Source organism: Ornithorhynchus anatinus, chromosome 7, assembly GCF_004115215.2.
Source record: "Ornithorhynchus anatinus isolate Pmale09 chromosome 7, mOrnAna1.pri.v4, whole genome shotgun sequence".
NCBI classification, from domain to species: Eukaryota; Metazoa; Chordata; class Mammalia; order Monotremata; family Ornithorhynchidae; genus Ornithorhynchus; species Ornithorhynchus anatinus.
This window is the reverse complement of record NC_041734.1, coordinates 45,900,262-45,927,718: the sequence shown is the minus strand read 5'-3', so window position 1 is coordinate 45,927,718 and position 27,457 is coordinate 45,900,262. Positions and strand designations below refer to the sequence as shown.

The following is a 27,457-nucleotide window of genomic DNA, read 5'->3' as shown; positions in this document are numbered from 1 at the left end:
TGCTTAAAAATCTCCTGAGGTATCAAATTCCATAACTTTGGAAAAGGTTAACTAAAAGCCTCAATCCATTAGACTTCAGAAGAGACAATAAATATAAAGCTGGCTGGCATTCAGTGATCTCAGATTACCAGGTGGACAACAGTGTCAACAAATAACAAGGAAATAGAGAATTTGAGGGGCCAGAAAGCATGACATGCTTTAAGGTTAAAAATCATTGTAAATATAATTTTAAAAGATTAAAAATGCCACCCCAAAATAAAGCCATCAAAAAAAAAAACCCTGTAAAATCTGTAACTAAGATTTTTGGCTAGGCTTTTCCAGCCAGAAGACAATTACAAAGTTGGGCTTTTTATCTACAAACCAGAAATAAGTTGGTTACTTTTAACATATATTCAGTCCCGCCCTGGGATAAGGACAGTGTAGAATTCAAATGGGACTTAGCATTTGAAAGTAAAACATTTTAACAAAACTTAATTTAAGTGAATTAAATGTTAATGTGGGGGAACATATTCAGATCATATCCCATTCAAGTAGATGAAATGATTGAGCTTTGAGAAAAATGAAAGGAGAACATTTAAACTTTTCTAATTAAAAAAAAGGGGGCTACTTCATTTTCCTCCATTTTGACAATAGAATACTGAGTAATTAGAGGTTTTAAAAAAGAAGGATATTATTCAGTCATGACTAGGTGTTTGGAAATGTGACCCATATATGGAGGTAGCATGTGTTGCAATTTTCTCTTATATAAAATGACCAAATGCACACTTGCAAAGAAAACTGGGGATCAGTCATAAGAATACTTGGCATTGAAGGAAGTTCATTTCTACAACAGTTGGATTGGTCTGGCCTAGATTCAAAACCTTCATTTTTGAAATTAGAAGGAATTCAGTAAACATTTATTTAATGTTTAGGATAACAGTGATCACATCTAGACTGAGCAAAAAATGCACTGGTCTTACAAAGAAAATAAGGGCTGCTAGTAAATGAGCCAGAAAAGGTGTTAGTTGTTTGGGAGCATGATGCTCATCTTAGATGCATATACTTATTTAGGTGCTGGACAAGCAATTCCCACTCTTTTTAGTACATTAAACTCTGCTCATCTGAAAAGTTCACTAAAGGAAAATACACTTTGGCATCAGAGAAATGACTTTTCTGACAAGTAGATACTGAAAGTGCAATTTCTAATCTCACCATGCAGCCCTAGCGAGTGTTTTAATTCAAATTCACGGGAAAGAGCTAAACATACCTATCCCCTTACAATCAGTTGTGCAAATTTATAACTGAGAAATAAATATTAGCTTTGACTCCTCCCCAAAAATTAAATACACAAACTAGCCAACCAGCAAGAATCCGCCTCCTAAATTAGGTCAGCTTTCAAACAAATTACTCCTCTGACTGCAACAAAGTTCATTTAAGTGACCTTTATTTCTATTTTTTTGTTTTGCTTGCTATGTGGGAACTATGGCTTCAGCATTACTGTTTAAGGGAATGGATAGAAGAAGATTAGTCTGTCCTGTCATTCTCATGGAAGTGAGTAATGCCTTATAGATCACACCTAGCTCATACATTTATTAACGAATGTCTATTTCCTTGAAATAAAGTCTCTCCCTCAAACACACACACACGCGCGCGCGCATGCTTAATGATAGTCTATTGCTAAAATTCTGATTTTCACCTAAACTACTAGATTTTAAGGCCATGGACTATAATAAAAATCAAATGCCTTCCAAGTCTTTGTGGTCATATAATTGTGCACTACTTCCTATTGGCGGTTCTTCCTGTGACAGTTACAAAAAGGAATGGCTTTAGAAGAAACCACCAGGAAATACATTTATCAACAGATTTATTCCAAGACACTTTGTTTCATGGGTGATAGACAACATAATAGGCCTCTCTCTCTCCCTTTAATTTCCAGGATTTGCTGCCAAGTTAATAGTTTAGTTTTCCTCACTAAAATAATGCCAGGGAGCATTGCAGCAACCAATGGTGTATGAACTTGCTTATGTCTTTTAAGAAAGGGAAATTGGCTCTGGAGTTCTTTGGACTCAGGAATGCAATTTGAAGAACCATTTTAGGCAGGTGATGAGATCCAAATCCCAATTTTCACAGTTATCACTAATTAGGTAATCTTCCCAATTTAACCCTGGAGATAGGCTGGACACTCCCATCGACAAAATGGGAAATTTAGGTCCAAAGATAGGAAGTGATTTTTATTCATGGTTCTGAGAATCTGTGAGTTTCTCATACATTCACATGGGCATAGTGTTTACTGGTTCTAATTTGCATCTATCAGCCAGTTTCATCTTTGACTGCTAGAGTCTTCATTAATGGCAATTATTTTTTTCATCAGAATTTTTCATCAAAAAAAATCAGTTTAGTAACTGCACCATATTCTTACTGTATTATAAAAAACTAAAGTACAGCTAGGAAATTATGCTACAGAAATGAATGGCTTAAAGATGTGTCAGAAATCACTTAATACTAATAAATTAAGAAGTAATTAAAATGGAAAGTGTTTGCAAAACATCAGGTTTGTTCACCCAGAATGAGCACCCATATCTCTAATCACAACCAAGCTCATGTCACAAGAATCAAACTAAACTACATGAATCACCATGAAAAAGTATTTACAACATGAAATAAAGGAAATAATTGAAATAATTTTGAAGCCCATTAAATGAAAAATCTAAAATTGACCCAATTTTTTTAAATAAGCACAAATGCTACCCCACTGAATACATTTCTGTGAAGGGGGCATATTTTGGTAAATTCAACTTTTTAAGACGGTAGCCCTTAAGTTTATAAAAGCAATGGGTCATTGATTTTGTCGTATATCCTTGGAATGCAAATACACTGATGGACAAATTTATTTTAATATTTTATTGTCTGGGGGAGTAGTATATGGGATGCAATTTATGTCCTGTGCACTAGTATGCTAATTATGTGTATAAACATACATTTTTATGTTGGGCAGAGATGACCCAATTCGCAACCAAAAATCCCTGCATCAATCAATCAGTTGTATTTACTGAGCACTTTGTGCAGAGCACTGAACCGAGGTCTTGAGAGTCCAATGCATCTCTCCTTCCATTTATTTACACATGATATAATCCCTTAAAAAAGCATACCAGACAGCCCAATTTTCTTAGAAATCATTTACAACTTCCTTCACTGTGCTTCTAAGCACCTCCATGGACAAGGACATCTTATTACCATTTCCCCAAAGAAGGGCCACTATTGAACATATCTACCAAACCACAATTGTATCTCCATATGAATATACAAAACTTTTATTCTTCAGTCCTAGCGTGGAGAGATCACAAATGTTACCTTTTATTCTAATCAACCCACTATATAAACACCTAAGGTCACCCCTACTGAGAATAAGTTTTAATTTCATTTGTTTCAATGGTTTGACATTAATCCAGACTGATCTGAGTAAAGAAGGCATACTCTTTGTTTTTCTGCTCTGAGAGAATAATCTTGAAAAGGAACACAGTCTGGATTTGAATCACCTAGGTAGATTTGCACAAATTTAAATTGTGGAAGAAAGGGCCAACTCAGAGTTTGTCCAAGACAAATGGGTCTTGGGGTCCAGTAATGGTCATTCACAGATGAGGTATGTTTTGTTGCATCCGTTAGCAGAAAATTGGCCTTTGCAGTGCTTGTGCCCAAAATATCAAAAATGCTTCATAAATTTCCCACTCTGGCAACAAATCACTGCTTGAATCAAAATGATCTCATTTGGCATTTTATAATGGAATCTCTATTATTGTTTAAGCGATGTAGGCATAAGACTTTCAGATTACAATTTTTGCATAAACTATCCAGTTACACTCCCCAAAAAATCACAAGCATTCCATAAATACTTTATTCCTGTTTACTGTTTTCCCCATCTACACATGTGCAGTCTTAAAAATGGGCTTTTAAATGGATAAATGCACATAATTTAATTTACAACAGGAAAAAGTTCTAGAAAAAAAATGAATACAGATCTTGTCAACATAGAGAAGGTAAAGTGGAGAATTCAGCAACCTTCCTGGGAACTTAATCAAAATAGACCCACCAATCTGGGTCTCTCCCATTTATCCCCAAACTTCTTCCTCAGTGTTTCCTTTACTAGCAATGCATTTTAGCCTGAACCATTCACACATAATGGCCTTTTCTTTTTCTTGTAAGCCACTGACACACTCATTTTTCTTTGGACAACTAAATTAAATACTTAGTTCAGGGACCTTTAGTTTTCACTTTCCCTCTAGACTATTGCTCATTGTGTGTAGGGAATGTATCTACCAACTCGGTTGCATGCACTCTCCCAAGTGCTTAGCACAGTGCTCTACAGATAGTAAGCACCCAAGAAATACCATTGATTGAAATGGTATTTATTGGTTGATTGATTTCAGGAGAGACTGCAAAATACAAAAAAAACCCAGCAAGATATCACTAGGAATCATTGCACTATTTCATCTAATTTTGTCCAAGGAGATTGAAATCAAAGTCTATAGGTATTTTGGCTAGGAAACAGAACTGAACTAGCCAGGGGCTGGAAAAGACTCCAGTTCTAAAATGGCTTTGTAGACACACTTTATCTCCAATGATTGTATCAACATATGTTTCTTGACATAGGGTTGTACTGAATTGTGACATTTTGTACAGTAATTAACACTGTGAGAAAATCTCTAGTAGATTAAAAACAGGAAAGTTATGTTTCTTCTTTTGATAAAAAACTGTGTACTTCACTTTCTAACTCCATCTGCTGATGCTTTTGAGAGCAAAGAAAAAGGAAAAATGCATGTTTGTATATTGCTCCAGCATTAAAAAAAAATTAATTCAGGGGATTTATCATCCATCTTTCTAATCCAACTCTCTACTCCACTACCTTTTACATTGAGCCAGAGACTCACAATCAATCAATTACATTTATTGAGCACTTACTATGTGCAGAGAATCATACTAAGCACTTGGAAGAGTAGAGTATAAACAGTTGGTAGACATGTACCTTGCCCACTGTGGTATTTATTGAGTACTTTCTGTGTGCAGAATACTGTACTAAACACTTGGAAAAGTAAAATAACATAGAGTTGGTAGGCATGATCACTATCCACAAGGAATATAGCCTAGAGGAGTAGATGACATTGAAATAAATTACAGATAGGAGAAAAAGTAGAGTATAAGGATATTTAAGAGCATTAGTGCTGGGATATCAAAATACTTAAGGGGTACACAGCCAACTGCATATTAGACACAGAGGGAAGGATGGGTAGAAAAAATGAGGGTGCTTGGAAGAGATGTGATTTTAGGAGGGCTTTGAAATTATCAACTCAGACAACTTTGATATGAATTATCAGGGAGTCAGTAATGGGATTAGAATTTTCTGAATATAGTAACAGAAAGAGGTGAAAGACAGACTAGCAGCAGAGGAAAAAAAAGTCAATTGATCAATGGTGTAACATTTCCCAAGTGTGCCACTTTTAGTTTTCCTGGATTTACAGCAGCCACAATATTACTTTTAGAAGTAAAGTAGGAAATTATATGACAGAAAGTAATGCCTAAACCAAACTCAAAGATTCCATTCTACTCTCTGTGGAGCTCTAGTCCCAGAAACTCTGCAAATAGATTTGAACTGTCTTCTACAAGGATACCTGAGCTCTTGGGAGGGGAAAGACAGTCATAATTCCTTTAAATCTCTCATCGTCACATTTGGTTTTTGTGTTTGAATAATAATGACAAAGTTTTCACTTTCCTTTTTAGTGACCCTACAGAGTTTGGGATAAGGGCAAATGTGCAATTTCAAAGTTGATGGTTAGGAAGAAAGCTAACTCTTATTTCAGCATAATGTACCAATTGGTCAACAGTTTTTCCCTGGGTATGGGAAGAAAGTTATTTCCTGTCTCCTGCAGATAAGTCAACAAACATTTTTGAGAATGGCTTTCACAACACTGCAACCTGCTGAATGGGGAATTTAAGAACATAATAACAATAATGATAATAACAGTGGTATTTGTTATGTGCTTACTATGTTCCAGGCACTGTACTAAACGCTGGAGAGAATACAAGCTATTAGGGTGGGACACAGTCCCTGTCTCATATCGGGCTCACAGTCTCAATCCCCATTTTATAGATGAGGTAACTGAGGCACAGAGAAGTGAAATGACTTGCCCACAGTCACACAGCTGAAAAGTAGTGGAGCTGGGATTAGGACATGACATGTGACTTTCTGTTTTCCAGGCCCCTGCTTGATCCACTAGGCCATGCTGCTTGAAATTCCATTCCTAAGGCAGACCAATGGGGTATCTGGTCAAGTCTTCTGTCTGTGACCATATACCCTTCCGAACCTTTCCTCTAGTATCCCACTGTGTACTCTTCTTCCTCTTAAACATCCTCTACAACTTCCTGAGGTGACACATTCCTCATGGCTACCACCTAATGTGTGTCTCCTTTGATTTGAGTTTTCAGAACTAAGACAAAGACCTACCATGGCTGAGTTAAAACAACAGATCTTCACCACCCTTTTGTCAAGTGCTCTCTGTTTTGATTTATTGCTCCAAAGGTGTAAAATAATGATAATGATAATAATAATAATAATTGTGGTATTTGTTAAGTACTTAGTATGTGTCAAACACTGTACTATGTACTTGGGTAGATAAAGATAAACAGATCCCACATGGAGCTCACATTCTAAGTAGGAGGGAGGACAGGTTTTGAATCCCCATTTTGCAGATGAGGCACCTGAGGCATAGAGAAGTTAAGTGATTTGCTCAAGGTCATATAGAAGGTAAGTGGTGGAGCTGGGATTAAAACACAGGTCCTCTCACTCCCAGGCCTGTACTCGTTCCATGAGGCCATGTTGCTTCAAGATGTAGAAGTACACAACCATTGTGCTAAAGTAAAATGCTTGAATTTGGGGAAAAAAAACACCACACTCTGTCCACTTCCTTTCTCCTCTCACACAGGCAGGCACCAGGCTTGATGTGAAGCATGAGGCACTTATTCTCTGCATTGTAACAGGCAGAGAAAGGCAAGAGGAAATGAGTGAATAGCTCCCTTCCTTTGAAAACTGAGCACTTACCTTCTTGTCAGGGAGATGAGCCTCTGTTGGCTTGGGGCCAGGAAGCCAGAACCATGCTTTTCAGGTTGCAGACAAAGGAGTAGCTGAATGATTTTCCCTCTTTCCTCATTGAGGGATAAGAGACAGGAAAACAGAAGGGAATGCCATTTCCCTACTGGACAACCTGACTTTGGCCAAAGCCACTAATCCTTGCTTGACTCAGTTATCCTCATCAGTGATATGGGGACTTTTCAGGGGAATTATGAGGTTCAACTGGAACAGAATGTAGAACTTAAGACAAAAGGAGATACTGGGTATTGATGAACCAATTTGATGTTGAGGCCTCTCTTTATTTTGTTCTTATGTTCATTATGTATTTTTCAGAATTTTGGTAGGGTCATGAAGGATAATACAAAACCTCACTCTTGGATCTGCAGTTCGATTATAACCTTGGTTCAATGTCTAAAGTCAGAAACCTACAATCATGTTAATTACACTTTTGCTCCAAAAAGCAGTCCCTCCAGGACACTGGAGAAGAGCTGGCACCATCAGAACCAATGATAAAGCAGATGGCCTAAAACTTTATGCTTTCTGCAAAATTAACATCAAAAAATACTTAATAGAAAATTCCAAGTGAGAAGAGATGCTTCATTAATTAAAGTTTAAACAAAACACTGTCCTATCAATTTTTAATAGGAATTATAAAGAACAGAACTTCAGATATCTGGGCCAGTATTTTCTTCAATCCTACCAACTGATTTCCTGAAAATGATAGTAAGGTAAAATGGGGCAGGAGGATTCCAAGATATGTCAAACACTGTTCTTGGAATATCTTCATTCTCTCCATCTCCCTTTTCAATCTCTCTTTTATGGTAGAAACAAAATTTAAGGTTAGAACATGTTAACTGTCTTGGCCATTTCAGATCATAGCTGAATACGCTTATGTTCTCTCTCTGACTGGTGAGGGAAATCTGGAGACAAAGAAAAATGGGGTTTAAATAAGAAGAGAAACCAGGTGGTGGGTCCAGGTTCAAATCAACTAATCCAAAGGTCAACTTGTTAACTCTCAGAGATTCTCCATGTAAAAGAGAAAACATTTCGGTCTTAAGGAAAAGGCTTGACTTGGTAAGCCCAATGGTCAGGTCATTCAACTTGGCCTTTGGTGCACTGAGATCATTCCTCAGTTACTCTGGTCCTTTCAGAATGAAAGATACTCTGGAAATACATATATATACTGCAGCAAAGTTTTTTCAGAGCTATGGTGTAAGTGTATTTTTTTTGTATACACAGGCATCCTTAGAGCTCATTTCAATATTATTATTAGTAGTACTACTAGTAATAATGATAATGGTATTTAAGTGCTTTCTATGTGCCAAGCACTGTTCTAAGCATTGGGGTAGATACAAGGTAATCAGGTTGGACACAGTCGCTATCCCACATGGGGCTCAGTCTTAATCCTCATTTTACAGATGAGGTAATTGAGGCACAGAAAAGTGAAGTGACTTGCCCAAGGTCACACAGCAGACAAGTGGCAGAGCCTGGATCATTAGTACTTATATCACACATTATTCATTTGCATGAAAATATCCCAGTTTCACAAATTGTCCCCCTACATGAAGCAGATGCACTGACACAGCACCAGCAAAGAGGAAGGCATTTCCTCTGACCAAGAAAGACTAGGAATTTGATACAGGGTCTGGTTCAGGCCTCAGGGGAGGAGGGAAGCCTGTGCCATTGAACCAACCTAAGTGCGAGCTGACCCATAAAAAGTCAGCGTATCATCCTTCTCTGCCTGAATTATCTGAATCACATCAAATCTAACCTCTTACCACACTAAAAACATTAGTTCAATTCTGTTATTATTCAGCTCTACAAGGCTCTGCCTGAACATTAAAAGATCAGTCTTCTACAATAACAAGAAAAAAGCCCCAGCCTTTATACCAGACCAACATGAGAATTCTAAAAGGGAAAATGTATCTTTCCTGGCTCAGTCTCTAACAGATTTTTAAAATATTAACACAGACCACGTTCTGTTTACAACACCTCGCCTCTGCTTACTCTTATTCAAAGTTGCATGCATCCTTTCTTGCTGATTAATGAAGTTTTAGAAATTTTTCTGGTGGGGATTTTTAAGAGGTGGAGAAGGTAGGGCGAAGGGAGAGGAAAGAGAAGGAAGTCATCAGGAGCAAAAAAGTAAGGCTCAACAACTGTTAAACTTAAAAAAAAAAAAAATCTAAAATCTTTCTCTGCTGAATCATCATTCTTCACCTTTCCATACCATCCCTCTCAACTGATTCCAAAAGGTATTTTGAAACTAGTAACTGTGTCTCTGAATGCAGTAAGTTTCTGGAGGAAATTTTATGACCAAATGTCATTTCCAAGCCATTTCAAGTACCCAAATGAGGACTTTAGTTTTAGATTTTAGACATCGGATACATTTCGATACAGAGATCTCCATATTTCCACTTATGAAGAAACCTTCTACTGAACTCCAGGGTCTTGCATTTCAGCACGCTAGCAGCACTATGTGCAGTTTTTGAAGATGTCTTATGACAAGAAGACAGAAAACAAACACAGCCATTTTTTTTTTTTTACGGGCATGCTATGTACAATCCATTGACATACCCGTGAAAAGCACAATTTGAAATCCATTCTATGAACTCATCGCCATATAATGTTCCTTAAATGGGTGAATACTCAAAACAAAAATCAAAGATTTTCAAGAACAATGTTACACTCTCATTCCAATTTTAACTATGTTTTGTAACCATAAAAGGTAACATTCACTTTAGTTCTAAAGGACAAAGCACTGATGCATTCACAGTTTTCCCTTGTGAAATTAAGATATAACATAAAATGAGTCACTCAACTTTAAAGATACATATAACCTCAATCCCAAGTGATGCTTCCCACCCTCTCTCCCGCTTGCCCCACCACCATTTAGCGATAAGAAACATCTTTGAAAGTTGACAAATGCACCACTTTATAGTCAAACAAACACTCCTGGATCCAACACTTTAAAGTACAATCTGTTGATCCTCTCTATAAATAGTGAACGTTAAACAGTGCGTGAACAATAACACTACTATGTCCTTCTCTGGTCAGACAGTCTCAGCAAAGATAAGATAGACTTCTGTCTTCTACTGTTCAGTGAGAGCTCATCTCCATTACTAATATGCATTGGAGCTAAATTGGGCTCCAAAGCATTGCAACCCAAATGTCTCAAAAACCCTTTGCTCATTCAATAACATTTTCAACTAAGGCAAAATAAGCATCTCAAGAGATTTTTTAAAAAGAAAATTGACACTTCCCATTCATTCTCTAGAAAACTCAACATTTCCTCTTCTGTATTTACATAATTCAGATGCCTGAACATCAGCCTATACAATAGTCCTGGGCAGTAACTTGCTGTTGTTCTTTGTACTACTTTTGTTTTCTGCATTCTGATCCCTGCTCTGGGAATATTTTTGTTTGTTGTTTTGTTTTGTTTAAAAGGCTCAGCTTCTCTGCTACAATCTAGTATCCTAAGCATTAGCTGTGTGCATTTTCATCTGAAACACTGAACTTTCCCCCGTCTCCCCCTCCCTCCAATCTGATTAGTGTCAACACAGCTGCTCTATTCTGTGGAATGTAAACTAATATTGTTAGACCTCCCTCAACCCCAGGAAACTTCCTCAAAGCCTGGCAATAGATGGGCTTTTTCTTCCACTGATTTCAATCAATCAAATATTTAGTGGATGTTAAATATGTTTGAGAAGATTATATACACAAATCATTCATTCTTTAACTAATAAATCTTCTTGATCTTTGGAGTGATAAAATGACTTACAATGAAAGTATTACTGTATAAACATGCAAATACATAAAGTAACTTTACTTCTGTCAAGTGGAAAAAAATAGACAGCCTCCAAATAATGTGGACACTGAAGTCTTTTCTGAAGGAATCTGGGTTCACTTAGATTCATTTCATTTCATAAGCGCTCAATAAATACTAATGAATGAATGAATGAATGAAAGGGACACAGAATGAGTAGTTCATTTTAGGTTTGCCTTCCAAATTTGTATACTTTAGAATGAAGGAATTCTGGGGATAAAAGTACTTAAAGGTTATGATGCAGCTGGCAAAACAATCTTACTAGTTCAAGAACACCCAGTCTGTGGGGATTTGTGTGCCTATACAACACAATTTGGTTTGTCAGATGATTCCCATGAAAAATGATTTTTTCTGCTTCCCCTTTATTATGTTTCTTCAACAATACAAAAATCATCTACAAATTGCCTGCACCCCTTTTCTCCATTTCCTCACATACTGGAAGTTTCGCATTTATTGCGGAAAGAAAAATGAAAATAAAAAATTCCACAAAGCTAGCCTTGATGCATCACTGGTGATGAAAAATTATAAATGGCTAGTTTAAAATAAAAACTTAGAAAACAACTCTAAATTAAGTGCTAAAATCTAGAATCCTTACCTCGCTATATTGAGTCTGGGCATTGTTTTCCAGGTACAACATGTTAGCAGTGAGATTGATCAGTGCCGCTGTCCTCTCTTCTGGCTCCAGGATTTTGGCAACCCCCCCCACCCCCTCTAAGACCCTTAAAATATGAATCTACTAGGAAGATAACAGAACTCAAGTCTCTCTCTCTCTCTCTGCATAATTTAAGGTTCCCTCATATATACCTGACTATAGGCATGAAGGGGGCGGGGCTCTTCACTTTACCTGTCCAATCCATCAAACTTCCACCTGGACTCCTCCACTCCAATGGAGTGAAGCCTCTCCCATCTCATTAAGTAGTTAGAATTCCTTATCACCAATCTTTAAAGAAAAAAAAAGAGAAGGAGAAAGAGACAGAGAAAAGTACAACTTTCCCCTGCCCTTTCATAAGAAAGTGTAATCTCTACTAAGGAAAACAACGATGCCTCCAAGAGAATCATGGAAGCATTTCAGAAAGTTTCTTACAAACGAAATACAAACCCAGGAGAAGCTTTAGTGTGTGTGTGTGTGGGGGGGGGGATCAGCTAAAAGCAGGGTTAAAAATAAATACATAAATACAAGCACATGCAATGATGGACAACAAGCCCTCAAGAGAGACAGTTCACATTTCCCGAACCTATGGCTGCATCCTAACCCATGAGAGGCAACAAGTACTGAGCACCAGATTAAGCATTTTGCCCTTTGCCATCTCCAGCCTCATGCAAGAGAGATACCTGCATGGTATGCATTGTGCCAACACAGACTGTTCATTTTGAAAGCATGGTTTAATTGCAATCTTTGTCGGTGTAAAAATGAAACACACACTAAAATGAATAGGACAAAAGTCCTCAGAAAACATGAGTTTTTGCTTGCTAAAATCAGGTACTTAGTTGTGAATATCAGAAACACTTTTTTAGAAGTTTGAAACATGAAATCAACCTTGAAAGCTTTACTTGACAGTCTCTATTAATGAATGCCATTCTTGAAAATGCTTCATTCTGTTAAACTGCCTTAATAGTTTCTAGAATACATTTTTATTCATGGAGTGAAAAATGTGTTCAGGTTGGGCAAAAACAACGACAGCTATACCTCTGTCTGAAGTGTTGTTAATCTAATTAAGGAAAATAAACCAATGAGTCGCATAGGTCATTGACTTTTACCTTCTAAGCATACATGCATATATATATGTATAAGTATGTTAAGACCAAAGTTGGTCCTAGGGTCACGCATGAGTAATTGAAGCTTGGTGTTTGTTGTAAGTATATTACCCCACATTCAAAGTATTTTAGGCAATTCATTTAGACTCATATCTCAATATCTACTTCCCCTTTATCTTTATGCAATTTACAGAGATGGAAAAGCAAGAATAAAAACCCATGCATACATTTTATTAAAAAACAACAACAACATACTGAGGCCATTGAAAAGTGAAATCAAAGTCCTGGGTCTTCAAATATGTTGGCAACATATACAACAGAGCCCTAAAACATGGAAAAGGAATGGCAGTCAGTGGACCTAAATTTTCAGTCTTGCTTTGCTACTTTATGTCTGAACTCAGACTTGACCTCTCTGGACCACCATTTCCTTATCTCTAAAAGTTTTTTTTTTTCATTTGTTTTGATATTGGTTAAGTGTTTGCTATGCGTCAGGCACTGTTCCAGGCACTGTGGTAGGTACAAGATAATCAGTTTGGACACAGTCCATGTCCCACATGGGGCTCCAGTATTAATCCCTATTTCACAGAGGAGGTAAACTGAGGCACAGAGAAGTTAAGTGACTTGCCCAAAGTCACAGAGCAGACAAGTGACGGAGCTGGAATTAGAACACTGGAGCTCAGAAGGGTCCTCTGCAAAAACTCCAGTCCACGCCACTGACCAAAAAAAAATCTTCCCCAAAAGCAGTTATGCTATGAATTAATGAATTAGCACATTACTTCTACTTGAATGTTCAAAGTGCTCCTCTAAGGTGCAACAGAAGAGTTTTGAAATAACCAGAGCCCTAAGACCCATTATTCTCAAAGCTACTAGAAGCTGTTTTTCATCTTTCCCAAATCAAAATCTATCCTTCCCATGGGGAAAGATGCCCTTAATCTGATTTACAATAACAAAACTCTATCTCCAGAAGGCCCAACTATACAATTAAATGCCTGCATAGGCCTTTACATGGGTTTTTCAGTCACTAGAGGAGGAAAGATTGGACTGCAAAGGAAATTAAACAGAACACAGCCATTCACTCATATAGACATTCTAGAGTGAAAATCATCATCCTCAGTGGAATTTACTGAGCGCTTATTTTGTACAGAACACTGTACTAAGCACTGGGGAGAGTACAATTCCATAGAGTCAGCAGACATATTCCCTGCCAACAATGAGCAGAATACCATCCTCTAACTGCTCCCCAAATTCACAGATTGCTTTAACATCATTGCTATTTAACCCCAGTCCCATTTTTTTTTTCCTCCTTCCCAGAGTACCCTGAAAGTGTATATGGCCCTGACTTGGTTAGATGGGGAGGGGAAAGATGGCCAAAGGGAGCTAGAAAGGAAAAAATAACACACATTACCTATCAAGATTCCACTGTAAAGTTAAACAGAAATCACACTTCATCATGGGACCAATTATCTAAACTAACCAGGCCAAAACGATATTCCTTATTCTCTCTTAGTAAAGCAACACCATCAGATTATTACCTAAGAGGTTTAGATAAAGCATCATTTAGTGAAGGCTTATACAAATCATAAACTCAGTACTCTCAGCTTAAGTTCTAAAGTTGGATCAATTCTACCAAGTCAATGGTTGGAGGTGGGGACTATGGGAGTAGTGTAGCTTTGCATTCATGTAAGAGTACTGTGTTTTCAAAATGAAATGGACCTTTATTACTAAGTCACATTGTATATAAGTGTTCACCAGTAGTTAGATTTTATTTCTACTTACCATATGCATTGCCACAAATGATCTAATTAAATCCATCTGATAATTCTTCTTTTCAAAATTAAGTAGGAATCTAATGTAAATATGCATTTATGCAAACCTGATGGAATCTTAGCAAAACAACTATAAAAATGGTCTGTCCTTACCCATTGCAGAGTTTATCTACAGATCTCAAAGAGCTTTAACCAACATTCATTAATTGTCACAACTGACTAGTAAGGTAGGTAATTGTCATTATCTCCATTTTTTTCAGATAAAGAAACTCTGACTCAGTCAGAAAATGCTTAGGGTCACAGCAGGAGTCGTCGGTAGAACTGGGATGATAATTCACAAGTTCTCATTCCCCAGACTTTCATTAAAATATCATAAAAGCCTATAGCACTCTGCCCCCCATTACATCAAGTTAAGGTTTAAAAGTCATCACCACCATTAATAGTTTAGTGACAAAAATGTCATTTTGGAGATTTCCACAAGGGAGTGGAAAAGAAAATGAGAGTGTCTCTGAATAACTAGTACTGACAGCAGAAGGGGAAGAGAGATATGAAACCAATACTGACAGTTTCCCTGTTTAGGGGTCATAAAGTACTCTTACTAGAATCAGGCCTCTCTCATGTTCCACACTTCTGAGACATATGTGCTGTCCACAGAACAAAACAGAGCTTGGCCCAGGGATACCATAATGGCAAAATCCACCCCGTAACACAACTTCCTCCACATTTGCCTAGGTGTATGCTTTCCCTTCAAGGGATCTGAACGAGAGCATGGACCTGCCAGCTGTCTTCTTCAAACCAATTCACTCTCCTCTTTTATTAAACTCCAGCTCTTGTCAAGCTTCCAACTATACCTTGCTCAGAACTACCATCTCCTAATCAGTGCTCATTCTATTTCCCTTATATAGAACTCTCTTGCCAATCAAATTCTCAAAGAGGAAAAAAAAAGACAGCATAACCTAGTGGCAAGAGCCCAGCCTTGGGAGTCAGAGGATGTGGGTTCTAATCCCGGCTCTGCCACTTGTCTACTGTGTGACTTTGGGCAAGTCACTTCACATCTCTGTGCCTCAGTTACCTCATCTGTAAAATGGGAATTAAATCTGTGATCCCTATGTGGGACAACCTCATTACCCTGTATCCGGCCCAGTGCTTAGAACACTGCTTGGCACATAGTAAATGGCTAGCAAATACCATAATTATTATTATAAGCATTTAGTACAGTGCTCTACACACAGTAAGTACTCAATAAATAAGATTGATTGAATACAAATGGCAGGGACTGTCTCTGTCTGTTGCCGACTTGTTCATTCCAAGCGCTTAGTACAGTGCTCTGCACATAGTAAGCACTCAATAAATACTATTGAATGAACTGCCCCTCCAAAGCCTTCCTAAAAAGTCACCTCTCCCAAAAAGCATTCCCTGAATACCTTCCTTCCCCCTCTAGACTGTAATCTCATTATGAGCAGGGAACATGCCTGTTAATTCTGTTGTATTGTGCTCTCCCAAGTGCTTAATAGAGTGCTCTGCACATAGTAAGCTCTCAATAAATACCATTGATTGATCATGTCATTATATAAATCACCTTAGCAATCGTGTGTGTGTCCATGTAGGTAGGTGTATGTATATTTATCTACCTAATAGCTCACTTTTGTGGTCTATCACTTGTATCTGTGCTCTTTTTTTTTTTTTACCTATTATTATATGTTCTGTAATTTATGTCTGCTTAATCATTCATTCAATCATATTTATTGAACACCTACTGTGTGCAGAGCACTGTACTAAGCACTTGGTATCTTCCCCCATTATCTTCCTTATCTTCCCCAGTTAGATGGTAGGGACTGTATCTCTGTTCTATGTCCTAGCCCTCTAATTCAATGCCCAGCACCCAGTAAGTACTCATTAAATATTGTTGAAGATCAGGGTGTACAACCTGATTATCTTCAATTTACTCCAATGCTCAGTACATAGTAGTGCTTATAACATACATAATTATTATCCAGATGCGTGAGAGCCTAGTTCTATTCAAGGGCTTGTTATTTAGACTGCCTCAAAGGTTACATTTGAAAAGGCTTGGAAGCAAAGTTGACAGGAGTTGAGGATTTTGAAGAGGTCTGTTGTTGACTAATAGAGTTTTGGAGAGATGATTCCAGGAAAAACTTTCCACCCACAAGACTGTAAGTTTCTTGAGGGCACAGATTTGTCTACCTACTTTATACTTTCTGAAGCATTTAGTACATTACCCCACATGTAGAAAATGCTCAATAACTACCATTAGTTGAATTATCACTGATTCTATCACATGAAAATATATCTAAACTATCTCCCAAAACTAAGAGGACCTAGCTTCTACTCCCAGCTCCTCCATGTGTATACTTTGTGACCTTGGGCAAGTTCCTTTACCTCTCTGGGTCTCAGTTCCCTATCTGCAAAATGGGGATTAAGATTGTGAGTCTCATGTGAGACAGAGACTGTGTTCAACCTGATTAGTTTGTAACTGCCCTAGTGCTTAGTACAGTGCCTGGCACAGAGTAAGCTCTTGAGAAATACCATTCAAAAAAAAAAAAAAAGAGCTAAGAAGATCTGAAAAAGTTCCCTGAAATGGAGTGAATGTTAGAGACAACTGAAAAGTACAGTGAGGGCCTCAGATTAATTTTAAACTATGATTTCAGACAATCAATCCGATGATATTTATTGAGCACTTACTATATTGAGAGCACTGCACTAAGCACTTGATACACCAGAATCAATGTACATGCTCCCTGCCCATTATGAGTTTACAGTCTAGAAGGGAAGGCAGACATTAATAGAAATAATTTAAAATACATAATTTAAAGGTTTAAAGGTATGTACATATGAACCAGATATTTACATTAATCTAACACATTTTCTATAAAAATTTAGTGCAACATTTAACTAGAAGAGAAAAAGTTAATATTGATCATTCATTCCCCCACAGCTCAGTTTCTCATATCTATATCAGTTATATAGGAAACCGTCTACCATGTTAGTCCTAAGGAGGATTTGGGGAATCGAGAGCCCATGAGAAAGGCTAAGAAAGATGGGGACTTTCCAAAGTGTCTTTGAGAAGGTATCTGGGGGCATTTTCAAGCCAGCTATTATTAGTGGAGGTATTGAATGATAAATAGATCACATACCGAGATTTTTACACCCTAAGCTTCTTCCGGATGAGGAAACTTTTCTTCAAATGGAAATGATACATACAGAAGCCTTTTAAACACCCACGGATTAAACTTCACCTGTGTGGAGCACTGTCAGTCAATCAACGGTATTTATTGAGCACTTATGTGCAGAGCACAGTACTAGCATTTGGGAGAGTACAGTTCAATAAAGCTGGTAGACACATGGAGCATACAGTCAGTCTAGAGGGGGAGACAGACATTAAAATAAATTACAGATAGAGGAAATGGGAAAGGATAAGGATATGTTTCACATAAGTGTTGTGGGTCTGGTGAAAAGAGGCAAGAACAGGAGCATTCATTATCAGGTGAAAGAAACTGAGATAGATTGGATAGTGAAGCAGGAGGATGCACAGGAGAGAAAAGTCAGTAAAACCAAGATTAGTGCTTCCTAAAGAAAGAGTATCAAGAGATTGAGGAGGATTAGAACAGTGTTGTTGAGTCTGTTAGATTTGGCAAAGAGGTGGTCACTGGTGACCTTGGAGACAGCAATCAGTGGAATGAAGGGAGCAAATTGTATTATAGAAGGTCAAAAAAGTGGTTGAAGGAGAAGAAGCAGGGGCAGTGGGTGTGTATAACCAGTCTGATCAAACTGGACCTGAATGTTAGAAGGGAGATAAGTGATGGCTGGATGATGCAGTTGGATTTAGAGTTTATCTTTTTTTTTTTTTAGGATAGGGGAGGCATGGACATGTTTTTAAGGTAGAGAGGAATGGAATAGAGTGGGAGTAGTTGGTAATGGCAGCCTGGGAGGGAAGACTGGACACAAGAGTTTTCAATAGGTGAGAAGGGATAGGGTTAGATGCAGAGGGAGAAGGACTGGATTCTGAAAGCAGTCAGGAGACCTCCTTTTGAGGGCTACCTGGGAAGGATGAGTGAGTAGATATGGAGATGGGTGGGAGCTGTGGACGTTTGAAGGGACTTTGGTAATTCATTTGTGATTTTGTCAACAAAGTAGCTGACAAATTTATCAGGTATGAGAGAGTGCTCTGGGAGGGAGTTAAAGCTTTGAAATAATTGGTGGGACAACAGGGCATGGAAGTTTTCAGAGGGATGGAGCTAAACCTAATCAACCTGTCCCAATCAGTGTCTAACATAATACTGATATTCAATAAGTTATGAGATGTCAGTTTTTAAAAAAGACACATTCCAACCTTCCAAGTTATCTAGGAAACATTGTTTTCGGGCCTGTCATTTTAATGTAAGGCTTAAAGAGTCCATGAATATTTTGATTTCATACAGCACACATTCCCAAAATGCTTTTTTTACATTGTCTTATTTTTGTCCTCACCCCTGAAAGATTGTGAAAGTATCATCCCCATTTTGCAGATAAAGAAACTGAGGTATAGAGTGGGTAGCGACTTGTCCAAGGTTACACGGTAGGCAAGTGGTAGAGCGGTAACCTGATTCTTCGATATATGCTTTCTCCTACACTGTGCTGCCACTTTTAATCCTGTTCCCAAATCTCCAAGCAAAATGAGGCCCCTCAGGTAGGTTTTGACAGGATCAGGTATAGGCAGTTGTATGGGAAACACGCTGAAGGAGATGTCAGGAGAAGTCCTTCTTCCTAGTCATACTTTCTTCCATATTCATGTCTACTCTCAGAATCCAAAAAAAAGTTGGCCACCCTAGGACTAGTTCACTAAGCATCCAAAGGGCTTTTGTGTGTTCATAACACTATTGTTCTCAGAGTCCTCATGAGTGGGTTATAGGGGGCAGCTGGGAGGCAGCACATACTCTTACTGTCATCATGTATGGGCAGAGCAGTTCTTCATGAATATGGAGACTCAAAATCCCAGTCTCTGAAAATCTCTGGTAACTGAAGGTAAAACCATTTCACTTGCAAGAACAGCTAGACTGTACGAGGCCAGTTCAAGGATTCTGATGAGGCTTCCAAAGCAAGTAACATATATGTTCCTCACACTACTGACATGCCAAACCATATTTACAAGCTGAGGCACCATATGTGCTTAAGGTCTCACCATAGACTTGCCCTTGCCAGGGACAAGAGTAAGCCGCTCTCACTGCCAAGGGAATTTAGATTCCTTTCATCACTCCCACACACTGCTCGCCCACTCCCTGTGGTTCTCCCAGGCCCCTAGAGGTCCCACCCAACCATTTGACTTCTGGAAGGTTGGCTGGTGATGCCACAGTGCCGCAGGCCAGCTGGGAGAATAAAGAGGAAGGAGGAAAGAGGAGAGAACCAGAGCACTTGGGGGAAATCACCAGCCAGCTTGGAGCAAAAGTTCAAATGAGGCTTGGATTCAGGGGAAAGGAGTGAAAGAAACAAGGGGCAAAAATAATAGTAAATTGAATTAGAAGCCTCCTGGCCCCTGGTGAAAGTTTTAAATGGTGAATTTAAAAACATCCTGGTCCCCTCTAGTCTGTGAGTTCAAAATGAGCAGGGAACTACCAACTCTGTAGTATTGTATTTTATATTTACAATGGCATTTATTGTGTTTAATAATATGTGTGAGGCACTGTACTATGCGCTGGGGATAATACAAGCAAATTGGGTTGGACACAGTCCCTGTCCAACATGGAGCTCACAATTTCAATCTCCACTGTACAGACAATATAACTGAGGAACAGAGAAGTGAAGTGATTTGTCCAAGTTCACTCAGCAGATAAGTGGCAGAGCTGGGATTAGAATCCATTCTAGATCATGAGCCCACTGTGGGCAGGGATTGTCTCTCTTTGTTGCTGAATTGTACCTCCCAAGTGCTTAATACAATGCTCTGCACACAGTAAGTGACCAATAAATATGATTGAATGAATGAACGAGCAGGGGCTTGGGAGTCAGAGGTCATGGGTTCTAATCCCGGTTTCACCACTTGTCAGCTGTGTGACTTTGGGCAAGTCACTTAACTTCTCTGTGCCTCAGTTACCTCATCTGTAAAATGAGGATCAAGATTGTAAGCCCCACATGGGACAACCTGATCACCTTGCATCCCCCAGTGCTTAGAACAGTGCTTTGCACATAGTAAGTGCTTAACAAATGCCATTATTATTATTACGACCTTCTGACTACCAGGCCTGTGCTCTATCCACTAAGCCATGCTGCTTCTCCTAAGTGCCTAGTACAGTACTCTGCATACAGTACTCAATAAATGCTATTTATTGATTGTTCAGAAAGCTGAAAATTCTATTTTGAAAAGGGTTATGTTGTTCTGATTATCAGTTTCTCACTGAAAAATATAATTAATTTACAGATAATCTTACTTCATGAAAAGGACTAGCAATTACATCAATACATGAAAAACTCATTCCTGACATTGGAGTGCTCATATCATCTCTTCTTTGTTCCTATTCACCTTGTAACATTAGGAAAGTGAAGATAATTTTATCCCATCTAGTTTTATATCAGAATAGTGAAAACCCAGTCTTTAATTAGAGTAGACATGGGAAAATGGACCACCACCAGTGAATATCAACTTTATTTTTTTCTTGTTATTCTGTAAGATAACACAAAGCTAAGGAGGTTTCGAGGAAAATTGTTTCTTGGAGGTAAGATGTGCCTTACACTCTTTTTAAAATTTATTGCTTACTGCAATTCCTTTGCAAAACTAGGACAGGTGTGAATTGTTTCACTGTGTTTGTAGGCTAGATTTTTGATGCAACACAGCTTTCTTATATCAGTTCTCTCCACTCTTTCCTAAAAAAAACAAACCCTCAGGCAAAAGGGAATGTAGGGCCATGCATGTTGGGAATCATGGATAAATTTCAATGAAAAAATTGCACTGTGCTTCCTTTTAATATTATTATTATGGTATTTGTTAAGCGTTATGTGCCAAGCACTGTTCTAAGTGCTGGGTTAGATACAGGGTAATCAAGTTGTCCCACATTGGGTTCACACTTTTAATCCCCATTTCACAGGTGAGATACCTGAAACACAGAGAAGTTAAGTGACTTACCCAAGGTCACACAGCAGACAAGAGGCGGAGGCAGGATTAGAACCCACTTCCTTTGACTCCCAAGCCTCTGCTCTTTCCACTAAGCCACACTGCTTCTCATGCACCTTCACTCAGGTACAACATCCTTCTTCATTTTCTGGCCCTCAAAGGAGCGTCATACCCCATGTACCCAACAAACTGTGGCCTTTTACCCCTCCAGGCAGCTATGGTTCAGCTGCTGGTGACAAGGTGGACAGAAGGCAAAACCAGTTCACCTGTAGAATTGCTAGGCTGTAAGTTGTCTGTTCAAAGAATCTGATGAGGCTCCCAAAACAGTCATATAGAGTTGTTACTGAAACTTAGAGGGCCTGAATTCTAATCCTGCCTTCATCATTTGCCTGCTGTCCGACCTTGGGCAAATCACTTAACATCTCTTAACTTTCTTCATTTACCTTATCTGAAAAATTCAGTGGCATTTTTCGAACGCTTACTATATGCAGAGCATGCAACTAAGAACTTGGGAGAGTATAACAGAATTAGCAGACATGTTTCCTGCCCATAATGCACTTACAGTCTAGAGGATAAAATACCTAGAGTCCCTTCCTGTTAGTTATGAGCCACGTGTAGGACAGGCACTGTGACCTAAGATGCTTATGCTCATATAGCATATTGGTAAGATGCTTAAATTTTAATCCACCACAATGCTTACTACAATGCTTGATACAGTGTAACAAATACAACTATTTTTATAAACCTCATCCTCATCACCAGGACTTTTAGGAGAAGATACCTTAAGCAAGTTAGCCCCATCATTAATATTCTAACAACATAAATCTGTTTCGTTTGTAGGTGGAGCCAGACAAAAGGAGAGTGCAGGTAAGCAAGATGTGGCTCAATCAATGATACTTATTGAGCACTTAATGGGTGTAGAGCACTGTTCTAAGCACTTGGGAGAGTATAATTCAACAGAGCAAGCAGACATGTTCTCTACCCTTAAGGACATTAAAATAAATACATTACAGATATGAATATAAGTGCTGTGGGGCTGAGGTAGGGTGGGATGAACATTAAGTGCCTAAAATGTATAAGGGTATAATGATATAAAAAAGGAGAGGAAGTAGGAGAAAAAATTGGTTAATCAGGGAAGGCCTCTTGGAGGAGATATGATTTTAATAAACCTTTGAATATGGGGAGGGTGGTGGTTTGTCATATATGAAGGGGAAATAAGTTCCAGGCCAGAAAAAGGACATGGGCAAGGGATCAGCAGTGAGAGAGAATGGTTGATAAAAGCAAAAGCAGCACATTATCTTTTAACATTCCTGCTGTGACCTGGCCCACGATGCACACCACTAGGGCAATCTTTCCTGCACTGCCTTCGGCCAAAGCTCGGTAAACAGCCCACCTCGGTTGTTTTATGTTCAACTCTGCATTTTTTTTTAACTCCGCATTCATATAGGGACTACTGTCTAACTTCCTAGGGCATAGAGACCAGAATCAAACTTCTAATTCAGATTCTTGATTTGGCTTCCCTCCCAAACATCTGAGTTTCCCCACCTCTTGGGGCATGATGGTCCTCCAAGACTGGTTAAAGTTAGCTAGCTGATCCCTACATCAAGGCTTTGGTTGAAGGTGAGTCACATGGGTACACAGACCTACCCTTGTTCTACCCTAGATGATCCAATGTCAGTTGCAGAACTAAACTCAAACCTTCACCTGCTCAGATATTGAAAATGCCCCTGGATCAACCCCATGGAGATTCCCTGAATACTCTAGGGTTTGGAACTAGGGACTCTGAGAGCCTGAGGTCAGAGGGAGGCCCGATCTTGGATGAACGGATGGGTCGTTATCTATACAGCCCTGGGGATCTGAATGCCCTTGGGAGGTGTGGGCAAATCTCAGCATCCCGATGACAAGATATTACCATACAGCTTTGCCAATGTCCTCAATAATCACAAAAACAATCCGAAGCAAAAGAAAACTACGCTTATTGGCTGCAAATACTTGGCTGTTCTGGGAGTAAGTGTATCCGACGGCTCTGACTATTCCAAAGGAAGAGAGGTAGAGTCCTTCAGGGCAGAACAGAAATACTGACTGAGAACTACTTGACCACAGTAAAATGGAAGAGTTGGGAGTGCAGGTCTGCCTAATCAAGTCACTTTACATTTTGCAGCAAAACAGATGTAACCGTTCCATCAAGCATTGATATCTCTGTAGGGATGGCTGAGAGTCTTCAGGTCAGGAAAAAATGATCTGTCTGAGAACTACTTCTACTGATCTTTGAGTTCGGGTCTGGGAAGAACATGCTATAGAAATTTGGCTTTCAATGAATGTTATTCACATTTCAGGGAACCCCAGAAGCCAATGGGAAAATAGGAGTCAGAGTTTAGTTAGGAATCAGCATAACGGTGCAACTGTGGATGTGTGTGATTTTGTTTTTTTAATTTCTCCTTCTTGAAAGGGAAAGGCTGGCCCCTAGGATTGTTCCTAAGACTGTGGAAAACTGGCGTGCAGACAGTGGCAGAGAAGCAGTTCAGATTAGTAATGGAGAGAACTCCTAAACTCATCCATTTGCACAGTACTTCCAGAGAGGTCCTAGAGACTCTTGTTGGTTTGGGTGTTAATGTCTTTCAAAGGAAGGAGTGACGTGGGAGAGGGCAGAAGATTTGGGGACTGGAACATCTGCATCAAAAGAAATACTCTTCCTTTCAGTAATTGAGAAAAATACCATACTGTACCCTGCCTGCTACTGTTACTGACAATAAACTGACAACTCCACCTTCCCAAACCTGATTCACAACACGATTAAAATGATGGTGCAACCAAGTAGGTGTGCCTCTGTGAATTAGGTAGTTAAGCCAGATCTTCTAGCCTTCTGAGGTTTCTGATTTGATTTTGAAGAAAAAAAAATCTGCAGTGATCATTCACTGGACAGCCCAGGGTATTTAGTACAGTGCTATGCACACAGTAAATGCTCAATCAATATCATTGATTGGTTGATCATTGATATGATTGAGAAGGAGCTAGAGAAAAAGAGTTCCAGAAGTTTAGCACTGTTTCAAGAATTCCTGAGTGCCAGAATTTTCAAACTGGCATTTTTGAGTTGGTGGATGGCAAATTGACAAAACCAAGTAAGTTGTCATAGTTGAACAAAAAATTTGGTTCTTTGATATAAACAGTCCTCTCAACTTTTTTAAACTCCAAAATGCAGCCCTAGACAATTAACACTGACCTGAGTAAAATATCCAAGAAAGATAAACACAAGCTACTATAAAAAAGAAAAAATCACCATCTGGAAATAAAAACAAAATCAGATCAATAAAAACCTTGAAATACTCTCACAGGCTAAGTTGATTATTATTGGGTATTTGCTAATAGCTCCTTCTCAAAGTTCCTTTCCACCATTCTTCTTTAATGCCCTGAAGTTTAATTCATAACCCCAAATCACTTTTGTCAATCAATCAATGATGTTTATTAAGCGCTTACATGTATAAACTACTGTACTGAGCACTTGGGAAACTACAGAGCTAGTTAGACACATTCTCTGTTGTGAGATTCTTTAAGTCACCCGTTAGGGATCCCAGAGGAACAGTGACAAAAGGGCAAAGCACAAGGTTTTCTTTAAAAGGTGGGGATATTAGCCTACTCACACAAAAGCAAACAAAAAACTAACACACCCTCCACTTGTCTAACACCTTTGTGGTCTATGGCCACAAAGTCGAGGATAACATGAATGATTGTAATTCACAGTAATCCCCCCAATTTTTTTATTTAGTTTCCTTCAGCTCTCCCCAACATGACCTTTCCTGGATCTGTAAGCAAACCAATTGATTTTTCATTTCCTCTCACTTCCCAACTCCCCATCCTCTCCTGGCAGAAGTGCCACAACTGAAGTGAGACAAAAATAAAAATCAGAAGGAGACTAATTGAGAAGTGACTGGAAATTATTTGGCTCGGTTCTGTCTTTAGATTTATTTTTGTCAGAGTAAAATTGAGTCCAAACACCATTAGGGCTCTGAGAAGACTGGAATCCTGCTGAGGCTAAGACTAGGGGGGCTGTTTGGAGTTCCTAAACTTGTCAAAGACCACTTGCCCAACAAATTCCAGCATGAGTTGACCAAATCATCAGAAAAACAAGGCATACTGAGGTCAGCCTTCTGACTCACTTCCACCCCCTAAGCTATATCAGCTTTCCCTCCTGACATCCTCCCCTCTCCATAGAAGTGTGCCAGTACCACCTGGCTGTCACAACAGGGCTGCCCTTTGACCTTCTGTAAACATCTGCACACGATTCCTCTTTAAACTGTGACTACAAACTCTTGTTTCTTTAGAGAATACCTGCAGGGCTAATTAGAGAGTTAATGCTATGCATGTTGGAAGATAACACTACCCCAAAGAACTGAGGGGATGAGGGGATCTGTGAAGCAAAACCAGTTCCTTCTCTTAACAGATCTTCGATATTGTTTTAGGAAAGGAACACACAGTACAGTGCCCTGAAGGACTCTTACCCAGCAGCTGCTGATCCCTGCTTTAAGGATAAGTGCACCGCTCATGTAGAAAGACTTGATTCTTCATTCCTTTGCCATTGCTAGTCTAGACAATTGTGTCTCTCTCCAGACAGCTGGCTATCTCAGTTTTAAGAATAAGTATGGCATGCACAGTAAAGACTCACTTTGTCATTCCTTTCCACCCCTCTACACATATACAAAATTAACTCATTTTCTATAATTATACAACTAAGTTGCTCCCCACTACAGCAAGAACAAGAGTTGAGTTGGACAGGATTGTACAGCCAGGGAATTACCACGTTCCATAGCCAGAAACTGAAACTTATGGAAAAAGAGAAGCTTTTTGTAATGATCTTGTAGATGATGGTATTGTTCATTCAGTAGTATTTACTGAGTGCTTACTATGTGCAGAGCACTGTACTAAGCACTTGGAATGTACAAATCGGCAACAGATAGAGACAGTTCCTGCCCGTTGACGGGCTTACAGTCTAATCCGTGGAGACAGACAGACAAAAACAATAGCAATAAACAGAATCAAGGAGATGTACATCTCATTAAAACGACAGCAATAAATAGAATCAAGGGGATCTACATCTCATTAACAAAATAAATAGGGTAATAAAAATATATACAAATGAGTGGACGAGCACAGTGCGGAGGGGAGGGGAAGGGAGGGGGGAGGAGCAGAGGGAAAGTGGGGGGAAAGGGGGCTTAGCTGAGGGGAGGTGAAGGGGGGTGTAGAGAGGCAGCAGTGGGAGCAGAGGGAAAAGGGGACGCTCAGTCTGGGAAGGCCTCTTGGAGGAGGTGAGCTCTCAGTAGGGTTTTGAAGAGGGGAAGATAATTAGTTTGGTGGAGGTGAGGAGGGAGGGCATTCCAGGACAGGGGTAGGACGTGGCCCAGGGGTTGACGGCAGGATAGGCGAGAACGGAGGAGGTGGGCGGCAGAGGAGCGGAGCCTATGGGCAGCAGAAAGAGAGAAGGGAGGAGAGGTAGGATGGGGCAAGGTGATGGAGAGCCTTGTAGCCAAGAGTGAGAAGTTTTTGTAAAATGTAATTTTTACATCTCCTCAGCATTTTTTTTATTATTATTTGCTTTGATTTTACAGGAGTAAATACATCAATTTATATACTCTCCCTTGCATTTATATTAAAAAAGATCCTTCTTCCACCTAGATAAAATAGAGGAATATATCTCTGTTCATCCTTCTCTTTCTCCCTGACTCATTAAAAACAGCAAAATTAGCCAGAAAGTAGAACCAGAGGGTGGAAAAGCAAGACCAGGGGGTGTCAGAAAGCGGGACTGAGAGCTAGATTGGCAATCTGAGTACATTTGGCAAAATAAATTTGGGGTCAGACCTAACAACCTTTAACTAAAAAGTAAGAAGCTTGTTCTCTGAAGAGCTGATATACTGCAAGAACTATGG

At 39.1% G+C, this 27,457-nt stretch overlaps 1 protein-coding gene across 8 annotated transcripts in view; it reads right to left on the bottom strand.

The window, feature by feature from the left end:
- TP63 (tumor protein p63) overlaps window positions 1-27,457 on the bottom strand; it is a 153,433-nt gene that overhangs the window by 82,189 nt on the left and 43,787 nt on the right. Inside the window, exon 1 of one of the 8 annotated variants that reach the window (XM_029069538.1) lies at window positions 11,518-11,633. The exons of the other annotated variants lie outside the window; for them this stretch is intronic. Within the exon in view, the coding sequence (XP_028925371.1) occupies window positions 11,518-11,559 (42 nt within the window). The 5' untranslated portion in view covers window positions 11,560-11,633. Of the gene's footprint in view, window positions 1-11,517; window positions 11,634-27,457 lie in introns of those variants that run through there. 8 annotated transcript variants of the gene reach the window in all.